Consider the following 12,346-nt stretch of genomic DNA (forward strand, 5'->3'; position numbering starts at 1 on the left):
GTCATTATAGAGCACACTAAATCGATGTTATCATGTGTTGCTATGGCGATCATGTTATGAAAAACTTGGGAAAAATTTATGTTGAAGTTTAGATGACGGGTTGTCACTTATATGTTTTATAAGTTATATATAGTTTTTCTACGTTTTCAACATTTGTTGCAAATCTTCAAATAGTCACTTTTCTAAAATAGACAAATATTTCACTGCAGAAATCTGTTTTATTAAGAACAAAACAAATAGAAAGTTTGCAGGTCAATAATGGTTTCGAACGCTTCCATTAGATACAAAATTAAAAACAAAAACTATTATCTTACAGCTCAAGTTCTTTCCTTACATCTGAATATTCAAACTGTATGACTTTAGACTAAACCAATAGTAAAGCAAAGAAACTACATACTTTCCAATTTGAAATTTATTAATAAACCTGAAAAATACTTTGTTTGTGATGAAATTTTACCAGCTAATGAGCTACGTCGCTCTTGTTGTGCTAAGACAAAATAATTTCTACGACGCCACGAGTGGTACTTATCAATTTTTTTTAAATGTAAACTTAGATTCTTTTATAAATACACTAGTTAACAGTATGTTCGTATATAAACTTTATACCAGAAGTGGTCTGTTTTTAGCAAATGTTTGTTCAACCACCTTGTAAACCTAAATTAAAGTAAGGGCTTAATTGAAGGTTTGGTTGCAATACAAGTTTGCATTTACTTAAAGATGTATGATGTATATAAGAGTTTAATAGCACTTTTGAAAAACTGCAAAGTCTCTAACAAAAGAGTAAAAAAAATGTAATGGTTTTGTAGAGAAAAAGTATCTTTATTGCGTTTAAAAAGGTTTTAAATCTAATGAACAAACCGAAAGAAAGCTTGAAAATACAAAGTGTTGCCTTACTTATGGATCAAAAATATCTACTAGCTTTAGTGAATACTTTCCAAAGTAGCAATGTTTAAGTTATCTTTAGCAAAACTGAGAATTTTTGTAATTATACCATTAGAACTAAACTTTAAAAGCATTCACAACAATTTCCGAGAAAATTTACAACTTGTTTAGTTCTAATTAGAACTTGTCAGTCATGCATAGCCGCAAACAACAGCTTTTTTAGCCTAACCAAAAGGGATTCAGTACTGTTTCTGCTGAAGCATCTGTTTATCGGTACAGTCAATAAAATTGACACAACTAAATCGTTTTATTTTAGCATCTAAGACAGAGTGTTTAGCGTATGGCACGCGGGCTGAATTCGGTCCACAATATAATCATCAGCTTAGTGCTTATTGTAAGTATTTTCAAAAGTTGAAAAACTTTTACAAGACTTTTAAGTTTTTCTCATCTAGGTAAAGTATTTCGTTTATAATAATATATATATTTTTATGCAATAAATAATTAAATTTAAAGTTGCTTAAAGCTCATAAGAAAAATATCTTATCATACTTCTTGGAAATTAATTGTTGCTAAGTTCTATTTATATGTAAATTTAACAAACTATTGAGCATATTTAAGATTTGAAAAGTATATAAAACTAGAGTAAACCTCTCTATTTAACTTTTTACTGAAGTGCTGATATATGCTGTAGTCTAAGTAATTCCAATTTTTAATTTTCTCATTTAATGTACTCGTTAAGTTGTACCTTGCGGTGTCTTGGCGAACTTTTAATCTTAAATATTTTATGTCATCTAAGGAGTCCATACATAGTTTATCTAGAAGTTAAAGCTTTAAATTAAAAAAATATTAATAATACATTTTTTTACTATACTTCACAATTGTATGAGTTTTTAAAATCAAAAGACTTAAATATTTAAGTATAATACACAGATATAACAAGTTGGTGTATTTCTTTAAGCTAAACTTTTATGAAAATATTTGAAACACTTTATAGAATAAATATAAATATATCTCTTTTTAAGAACGGGTCTGAAAAGCTTGACGTCACTTTAGCACAGAAAGACACTTTAGCACGGAATGACAATTTAGCGCAGAGTGTCACTTTAGAACGGCGTCATGTGAGCAAGGACTGACACTCAGGCACAGAGAGTCCATTTAGCACGGAGTCACTTAAGCACAAAGAGTTACTTTAGCACAAAAGTTATTTAGATAATTTTACTTTTACATTTTCAACAAAAAACTGTTTTTATAAACCTAGCAATATGTACAAGCTCTGGGTTTCTTAAAATTATTTAAACAAGCTTAAATTTAAAGCGTTAATTTTAAATAAAAAATATTAAAGTTAAATGTTAAATAAATTGTATTTATATTATTAGTAATTCTTTGTTGGATAAATTAAAATATCATAGAAATTAAGATCATTTGAAAGGTTTGTAGTTAAATTACTATTTAATTAACAATCTTCTTGATTTTTAGTACCTTATTTTAATTATTAAATATTATCATTCTCTAAAAGTAACGCCTACAAAGGATATTTTCTAACTAAATGCTACCTTCAAGTGATTTCTCTTAGTAAAAATAGTATTTTACTTAAAAATGCTGACGAGCTTTGCCCAACAGTTTCCTCATTACTTAATTATAACTTTAAATGAAAATAACTTTAGCAAGTAGACCCCCTTAAATTCCCACTATTAAGTGTCTAAAGTGCATACCAAACAGGATGCAGAGCTGACTGTATTAAAATCAACTTTAAACATTTTATTCAAAATGGTCTTAACTATTATTTAACTTATTAACTAAAAATTATCGGCCATGCTTAAGTGACCCTACGTGCTAAAGTGTTACTCCGTGCTAAAAAGTCACTCTGTGGTAAAGTGAAGATCTTTGCTAAAAATACGCTGTGGTTTTCTGACACCTACTCCTCTTTGTATGTCTTTTTTAACTTGATTGTATTTTATATGTGAAACAAAAAACAAAAGGTTCTAAATAGGAAGTTAATCCAACATTTTAAATTTAGAAACAAGTCATCTTAATAGCATTACTTTAAAATATTTTTAAGGTTTAAAAAACTTATCTTTGAAAATTAATTATTATTAAATACAATTTATAGGCTAGACTTAAAACTACTAACTTCTTATTTTTAAGAAAAATTAATTGCACAAGAAACAACTTTTGATGTTATTTTTAATTATACTGCTGATTTTTATTCAATGTACAGTACTACTTAGGTACGCATTTCGAACACAGCGAAAAAGTGCGTAGATCAGGGTTTCCCAAAGTGGGCCATGACAGATACTCAGGGGGCCATGTGCAGTAAAGGAGCCACAGGGGGGCCATGAGTCCATAACTTGAAACTTACACTAGATATTCTAGAATTGCAGAAGAAGAGCATAAAAAAAAAAAAGGTCTTATGTGTATTTTATGGTAGTTTAGAAACTTACATATTCTTGAGTTGCAGATGAAGAGCAAAAAAAAAAAAAAAGGTCTTATGTGTATTTTATCGTAGTTTATGAGTAACCTATATGTTGAAGGGGGCCATTGCTTTTTCAAACTCTTTAAAGGGAGCCATTTGCAAAAAAGTTTGGGAAACCGTAGACAGTGGCAGTGCGTACCAAAAGAATTTTTGTCGTCAATTACGTACATTAAGCCTAATACATGTTTAATTTTATCGCTTTTTTATACGATTTCACATTTATTTTTTAATCATGAAGAAGTAAATTTCAATTTAACTTTTTATTTAACATCATTTTATTTTATATTTGTATTTCATGTAAACATTTCATATACATAAATGTCAATTGCAATGTATACTGCAACTATAACTGTTCATTATTTTTGTCTATATAAATTTTGTATGGCCTTAAATAGTAGACATAATTCTCTTTTCAATTCTTTTGTTTTAGTCATGGAGTATTCAAGTTTAAATTGCACTGTTCGTTATTTTCGTTAAATAAGTAAACTGTTATACGTTTGTTTCAAATACTGGATTTGATATGCAATTTTTAACTTCATAATCTTTTTCTAGTTCTTATAGCTTTACTTTTTTATAAATTAATACAATACAATTTTTTTCAATGTATTACTTTTTGTTTATTACTTTAAGGTTTTTTTTTTTAATTTCTTAGTTAAAACAAATTGCATTTTGAAAACAGCGTAACAAAAACTGTTCGGATAAAAAACTGTGTACATAATCGACAGGTTTTTGTATAAAATTTGATAATACAAAACAAAGTAATGACGTTTTATAATGAAAATATAAAATTTAACTATACACATTTCTAACTAATACTACCAGTTTTTACTACTTTGACTATATAACTTGCTTATGCTTATAAAATATGTTGACAATTTATTTGTAGTTAGTTATTGATCGTTAAACTTATTGTAACAAACCTTTTAAAAGTATAAGTGATTCATCCATTCTTTCAGTTATAAGAAAAAAATTAATAGTCTTCTCTAAATACTCAATTACCCAGTCAATGTACTTTAAATCAGATCTTTCATTGTCAAATCCTATATGTCAGTAAACTAAGCTTAAAATCTATGAAAAAACTATACCATTTAAAGAAATTGATTATACTTTAAATACAAAGTCAATAACATTAAACATATTTGTAAGAAATCAGAGCAAACTTAAATAAGCATGTATTTTACAAATTATAAAAGTAAGTAAACTACAGTAGCTGCATAACTTGTCAATTGGTCAGATGTTTGAAAATATTAATTTTAACTAAACTTTTATACGTCATTTAAATTAAAAATACACATTTTTTTTATACATTCGACTACTCATTTCTTCAATTTAAAAAAAAAGTCTCGTTTATAGAGTAAATAAGGTAGTATTCATAATTGAAAATAATTTAAAATTATACGGATAAATCTGTTTTACACAACCCTAAAACGTAGTTAAGTGCCACAGTAACTTTAAGCCTTCCAAGTACACATACTTAATTTTCATGTGTTTCCCTTTAAAATATTAAAACTATTATTTGTGAGTATTTAGTCGTTTATAAATTAAGCCTAGCCAAATAACTTTTTTTCATGAATTAATTTAAAAGAGTTGCTAACAAATATAAGTAAGATACGTTAAATTAACACGAGGGTTACTTTGGGTCGAATAGCTTTTTTTGAGTTTTAAACTTTAGATCCATTTATTTTCCTTATCTTGAAAGCTAACTTGGAACTTTTTTTCTATTCTAAAGAATGTTCTTTTGCCTTTAATTTAAAAAAATTCATCTGATTGGAGTTTGAATTTTTGAGTGGGGTCCCTTTGAAATTTTAGTTTTTTTTTTTACTTAATTTAGCTTACCTTAAAATATAATTTAAAAAAAAATTTTTTAACATACTTATAAAACTAATTATTAAAGACTTTTTTTTTTCTTTCAAATTTTTTTTATTAGGATATGACATTTTTCATTTAAATTTTTGTTTCCAAAATGTTCAAATTTATCATGGCTTTACTGCAAATATACATAAAGAAAAAAAAAATTCAATATGCTTATTTAACTAAATTTATATCAAGGGAATGTTAACTTTTCCTTTTTTTTTTTGTTATTTGACCTATGCAAGTTTTACATAAATTCATAGCATAGATTACATTATTCGAGAGACTTCTTGCTCAAGTGCTTTGAATTTATGTAAAATTTGCATAGGTTATATGATAAAAAAGTAAAAAACCGGAAAAATTAATGTTTTCTAAATATAAAACTTAGTTGAATAAGCATATTGAAAATGTTTTTTTTTAATTACATTTATTTGCAGTAAGGCCCTGATAAATTTGAACATTTTGGAAACAAAAAATTTAAATGAAAAATGTCATATCTTATAAAAACGAAATTTAAAGGAAAAAAAAATTCTTGATATTAAACCTAGTTTAATAAGTAAGTTATTAAAAGATATTGAAAAAAACGTAAAATGTTTAAAGGGGCCTCACTCAAAAGTTCAAATCCCAATCAAATGGACTTTTTTTTAATTAAAGGCAAAAAAACGTTCTTTAAAATAAAAAATTCCAAGTTAGCTTAAAAGATAAGGAAAACTATCGAATCTAAAGTTAAAACATTTTTTTAAAATTACAAAAAAAAAAATTTTTTGAGCCAAATTAATCCTCGTTAAAATAACTGCTATAAAATAAACTTAATTGTTTTTATTTCGAACCTAGACCACTATTTTCTAAAACAATTGCGCAAAATACCTTTCAAAAGTTGTTAAAAAAGCAAGTCAAACATAAATTTTCTTACAATATTTGTTTTTAATGCAAAGAACTACTGTGTATACTGAGTAATTTACAAAGCTTTAATTTAATAAAAGTAATCTGTAATAGTCTATTTTATAGAAAATTTAACAACACTGACAGCAATTTAAACACCGATTTTGAACCTAACTTGTATTTTTTATAAGATGAGTTTAGTAACGTTTAGGTGCTAACAACTTTAAAAAGATTCACTCTAAATTTACGTATCTTCATAAACCCTCTTAAGAAATAATTAGATTTAAAACTAAATAACAAAAAGCGATTTCTATTTTTTTTTACTATTATGTGCTATCATTTTAGTTACTATATTGTTGTAAAAATATTAATTAAAGATTTTTTTCTTAAAGTACTTGACTAATAACTTAAAACGCTCATACACCATTTTTCAAATTAAAAACAATTTGTTTTTTACAGTTTCATAAAATTTAAAGTAATAAGCTTTTTTTTATTTTTTATGCTTATTATCTAAGAAATTTGTTTATACAACTAACATTAAATCACCTAAGTCAAAACTCATATAATTTTTAGCAATAAAGCTCCAAGGTGTCTTTTTATCGTAGTAGTTTTCAGGATTTTTTAAAAATTCGTGAAGCATTTCGGGTCTTGAAAAGTTTTTAAGCCACTTTGCAAATGGCAAGTCTCTGAAAAAGCCAATCCCAGACTCAAACTGATGAACAGGATTTCGAATAACTGTAAAATAAAACGATCCAGGAGGTACATTTTTAGAAACTTCATCAAACTGAAATCTAGAAATTTATTTTTCTACTTAACTTCGAATGTATCTTTTATTTTTAAACACTACTTTATGCTTTAGTTAAAAAAGGAATTTAAATATTTCTACTTTTAGTTAAATTTTAAGTGTTTACAATAGAATGTTTTAAGATAATTTGTTTTAATTTCTTTTAAAGTTTTAAATTTTTTTAGAAACTAGGTATCTTCTAAAAGTTGCTTAAAAGTCGTCTAAAATTGAATACTAGTCTAAAAACTTTGTTAAACAACCACATTTGTTTATTTTCTATTTAACTGCTTAGCATTTAAGTTTTGTTTTTATCAAAATAAAAGAAACTAAAAAATTCATCTAAATTTAACAAAAAAAAAATTAACTTAGTAAAAATTTAGAATAATATAAATACAAGAGTTATCAAATGATTTATCAGTTATGATCAATGTTTAAAGTTATTCAAAGTATTAATTTGAAAAATATATGTAAGTACAGAAGAATTTACTGCAATAAGTATACTGCAATCTAGTGCAAAGCTACCCAAACTCATTGACAAAAATACACTGTTTTTTTGAGAAAGCAAAAACTTTTCCCTAAAATGTTTTGCATATATATTAAGTGTAGATTATCTCAAGAATTTATTGTTTTAGGCATTACATTTTTTAATGTATAAATGCACAATCTTTTTAATTAAGACAATGTAAAACCCTTTTAAATAATTAATATAATAACCTTTTTAAAAAGAAAAGATTAACAGATTTTAAATGCAGAAAAGAAATAGATCAACTTTTTTTTGTGATTAAACCTTTATTTTCATAGAAAAATATTTTACTATACAAAAGAGTTCTGATATAAGGCACAGAAAGTAAGAATAAGTGGCGATCCCAATAGCAAAAAACAGCCTTTAGTAATAAAAAACAACTACTAAGAATATTTAGAAACATCTATTAAAATAAGATAACATAGCTTTAATATTAAATTGTGCTAAAAATATTGCAATAAAAAAGTATCTTCTAAAGTATTTTAAATTTAAACTATCTGAAGAGTATTTTATCAATTAAAGTCACTTTCTCATATCAAGATACACATGGTTTAAGAATCTACTTATTAGAAGTGAAAGAAAGTTTTTTTTTTAGTTAAACAAACAAAACGTATTAGTATGTTTTGTTTGAGCAAAGCTTTATTTTCTTTCTTTTTTGGGCTTTTCCTTATGAAATAAAACGCGATTAAGTATACTTCGTTTTTTACATAAAAAAAAAAAAAAATATTCCTAGTAATTTAAAACCAATTTTTTTTGTCATTTAATATTGATTGCCTATTGAGCTTATTAATATCCTTTTAAAACAATACATAGTCTATTTTCGACAACCTTAGTCTAGTGGTTTTCAAGTAATTGTAATAAAATAACAAAAACTTCATCAATAAAAAACCTATATTAAAGAATTCATTAATTTTTGTAATGTAAGTTATATATCAAGCTTTTAAATTTCTTAGTCCTGGTCAGGAAATTAAACTGTATCTGTGGTGTTATTCCGATAACCGAAGGTTTTTCGTACACAAGGTCTTTAGACCAAACCATTTGCGCGCTTTTTCTTTTGTCGTTCAATAAAATATATCATTTATTTTTTTTTTAATTACGGTTAAGTAAACTTTTTGATGTCAGTAAACATTATATAGTTGTAGAAATATATTGTACAAAGTAAAAACAACACAATGTATTTAATAGTTGCTTGGACAAAAAATGTTGTATTAATTTTTATCCCCCAGCTGTTAGATAAACAACTTATTGAAAACGGGTTTACCTAATTTTTGTTTTAAGTGCATTTTGTAAAAATAGTTCATTAAATAACTTACTTTCAAATTTAAATAATTTAAATAAACAAGCAACTAAATTTAAACGTTAACTATGGTATTTTAATAGATGATGCCTATTATTTTTTTGCTACAATAAACATTTAACAACCTTTGATGGTGACATAAAACTTCATACTTTTCAGCTTGTGGATCTAGTAATTTAGGTCTGAAAAAGTTTGGATATCCACCAAGCTCCCAGTGTCTTTCAGGAGGAAGGCCTACTAAAAGCTTCTGCTTCTCGGCCCACCTCAAAACTATATTAGTCAGAGTAGTGCTTCCTTAATTTTAATAAGAAATGCTTATTCTATTATTTAAAACAAATAACTATATAATAATAAATGCTCTAATACCTTTAAATTCAAAATTACAAAAAGATTTGAATCGAGTTTAGTTAATCACATTAATAAAGCCGAGTTATTTTGAGCTAGTTTTTTATTAAGCATATGTCATAAAACAAGGTGATAAGTATATTTTTTATCTTAAGAATACTTTTTTACAAACTATAAAAAAGTTTATGTTGCTTTAAGAAACCTTTAATTTAAAGGACAATAACGATTTTAGTGAAACAAAGCTTATGCATTTTAATTTACTTTATACCTGTTTTATGAGTTTTAACAAACACAAGTCCTGGTTTTATATCGCACTTTTCATTGTCGTTATCCTTACCAAAATAACCTATAATTTTATTAATAAAAGCTGTTTAAAAAACAGCACTTTTCAAAATAAAACTATCAAAAAAACTTACCATTTAATTCAAGTTGTTTTAAATTAAAATCTACTTCTAATGCATGGTTGAAAGTTTTTTTTCTGAGCAAATTTGTTTTCAATATGTCATTTACCTTAAAGTTTACAACTAATTATGTACTAATAATCAACTAACTTTAAAAATTATCAGAATTATAAATTTTTACGCTTTTAAAGTTATATCTTGTAAAGTGTAATATTAAATTTAAAGAAGTTGTGTAAATCTTGGTATTTATTATTTTAAAGAGTCATTGTACAATAAGCTGTTATAAAACTTTTAATTTAATAATTTTTATTAAAAACATTACTAATTTCAACTAACAATCACCTAATATTTCAGGCTTAAATGATTTAAATTTATGTTTTTGTTATAATTTTGTTTGCTTGCGGTATAAATTTAAAGTCGTTGTTCTATATGTTAAACTAGTAGTTGTTTTTTAGTTACTTAACAACATAACCCTTATAATTATAAATATAAAGCAAAGTGTTTTTTATTAGCATAGTATAAAAATTTTAAGTGCTTTTCAAAGAAATTTTAGAATTCTATAAAAACTCTTAAAAATACTTACCAGTTGAATGTAAACTGTAAAGATTATAAAAAAAAATAAAAATGTTACTTTTACAAGCAACGACTTGTAAACTTTTTTTATTTTCATCATGTAACTTAAAGTTACATTATTTTAGTGCAGTTAAAACTTTCAACTTCATAAAACTCTTAACATTTGTATTTAACTAATATCAAAAACAACTTTAACAATCAGTACACAAACCAAAATACCCTTAGGCAAGTAGAGCGCCATTCAATGGATTGATTTCATATTTGAAAAGAAAATATCTAAGTTTCAATTTTATAACTTGCCTGATTTAGCTAATGAACTTTAAATTTTTTCAATCAGTTTTGAAGACTTTTACTATATTTTTTTAAAGTAAACTTGCAAACTCTAACTAAAATATGGTTAAAAGTTTTACATGTGAACAAGTAAAGCCAAAGCACAAGTTAAATTTGCTAAACAGAAATTTCATTTGTTTTAAGTTATACTTATCCTTTTTATAGACTTTCAAATTCACAAAACTTTGATTTGATTAACTCAATCTACAGAAACTAAATATTAGACATTCTTTTAGTTATTATTACAAAAGCTTAATTAACAAAAAAGATAAGAGCTTAAAAGTTACTGTTTGATAATAAATATTAGCTTAAAATTATAAGTATATTTTTTCAATCAGTCAAATGTGTAATAAAAAAAGAATAAGCGATTGTAAATACAGAAACCTAGTTTTAATTATTCAAAATTTTCTTGATTTACTCTTACTTCATTTTTTAAACACTCTGTTTTAATTTATACACAGTTATTTCGAGTGAAATTATGCGGAGCTTATAAAACTGTCGTTTTACTATAACTTTTTGTTATAAAAAAACATTATGTTGTCAATGAAACGGGTCCGGTCCGATTGTAATGTGAAGAGGTTTCCCCTAATTTTTTTTTCAATGTTTCAAAACAAGGTGGCAACAACACAAGCACAGCATTCTCAAGATATAACAATCAACGGCCCTAGCTAAATTTACTACATCAAATAATACTGAATTCTCCGAAATCAAATGGCAAATATTGTTTAAAATTAACTGCTCAGTACCCAGAAATTTGTTCTGTTTGCACTTTAGAAAGAATGGCCATTGCTGAAGCGGACAGAGATAAAGCACTCAATGTAAGAAAAGAACTAACTTCGATATGCCCCCACCTTAGATCTAGTTATATTAATTTTTAATTTTGATAGTTATATTATTTATTATCGTGATTTTTGTTTATTATACAATCTTAAGTTTTATCTATTTATTTATTACTATCAATTTGTTTATAAGTATTATTTTATTTGAAGAGTGTTTTTGCTTAGTTTCATTTTACAAATAATTAATTAACTTCTGTTGTATTTGCTCAAGCACGTAATTACTAATTAATTGATAACTAAAATCTCATAAGCTAATCTCATTATATATATCTATGTGCTTCATATCATTTTATTGTCGTTTAAAAAAGCTCTGAATATCCTTCTAGGTGAAACGGCGTAAGCTTAAGTTGACAATTATTGAATAAAATATGTTTAATAATTAAGCTCTTATATATCATCACTTTACTTCATATAGTGTTCTAACATATGCAGTTTAAATTTAAATATATACAATGAACTTTGAAATGTCTAGTTTAAAATAGTTACGTCATAAAGTATAAAAGTCTGTTTAAAAGGTTTAAATTAGAGTTAAGTTATACTTTGCTGGTTTGAAGTTATTTATAAGACAAAACTGTTAAAACAAAAACATTTAAGATAGTATAAATTTACTTGAAACTAAATTAAATAAAAAGTCATAACAAAAAACGACAACAATAATACTAAAAACACGCTATTTATAAAGTTTTAAATTGTAAAAATCTCTTTGTTTGCAAATTTTCGACTCACGAGTTCTAATAAACTTTTCATGATTTTCAAATTAAAACATAGTTTAAATGAAAGTACCTAAAAATATTAAATACAATTAAACATAACCTAGTTTTTGTTTTTTTTATTCAAATTTAGTTTGTTGTAAGTTTTATAAACAAACACTATTGTACTAATGCTGGCTAGTAAACTCAGACTGTGAGTTGAAAAAACTTTTAAAAAGCTGAGTCACCAAAAAAAAACAAAAGAAGAAGTTTTTTTCATGTTATCTTAATTATTTAAACATATTTTTTTGATTAATTTTTAATTTGATTGGATAAGGTGGGTTAGGGATAAAGGTATAAATTAAAAATATAAAATTAAAGCTATTTAAAAAAATTATGAATCAGATTTTTTTTAGCTCCGAATGATCTTTAAGTGTACTTTCCATTAATGCTTAACTGCTAGCGATATATAATGTT

General features: G+C 25.0%; 1 protein-coding gene across 2 annotated transcripts in view; it reads right to left on the minus strand.

The window, feature by feature from the left end:
• The window catches only part of LOC145844040 (galactosylceramide sulfotransferase-like), a 30,099-nt gene extending 19,946 nt beyond the window's left edge, over positions 1-10,153 (minus strand). Inside the window, exons 1-7 of one of the 2 annotated variants that reach the window (XM_082951369.1) lie at positions 10,022-10,153; positions 9,454-9,547; positions 9,306-9,383; positions 8,818-8,962; positions 6,635-6,879; positions 4,276-4,395; positions 1,531-1,697 (exon numbers count right to left, since the gene is read on the minus strand). In XM_082951369.1, coding sequence (XP_082807495.1) covers positions 1,531-1,697; positions 4,276-4,395; positions 6,635-6,879; positions 8,818-8,962; positions 9,306-9,383; positions 9,454-9,547; positions 10,022-10,111 — 939 coding nt within the window. In that variant the 5' untranslated portion in view covers positions 10,112-10,153. Of the gene's footprint in view, positions 1-1,530; positions 1,698-4,275; positions 4,396-6,634; positions 6,880-8,817; positions 8,987-9,305; positions 9,384-9,453; positions 9,548-10,021 lie in introns of both variants that reach the window. The other variant, XM_082951368.1, reaches the window with a different exon arrangement.
• Positions 10,154-12,346: the final 2,193 nt, after the last annotated feature.

The sequence above is a fragment of the Thalia democratica genome, chromosome 9, assembly GCF_965202585.1.
Source record: "Thalia democratica chromosome 9, ktThaDemo2.hap1.1, whole genome shotgun sequence".
Taxonomy (NCBI): Eukaryota; Metazoa; Chordata; class Thaliacea; order Salpida; family Salpidae; genus Thalia; species Thalia democratica.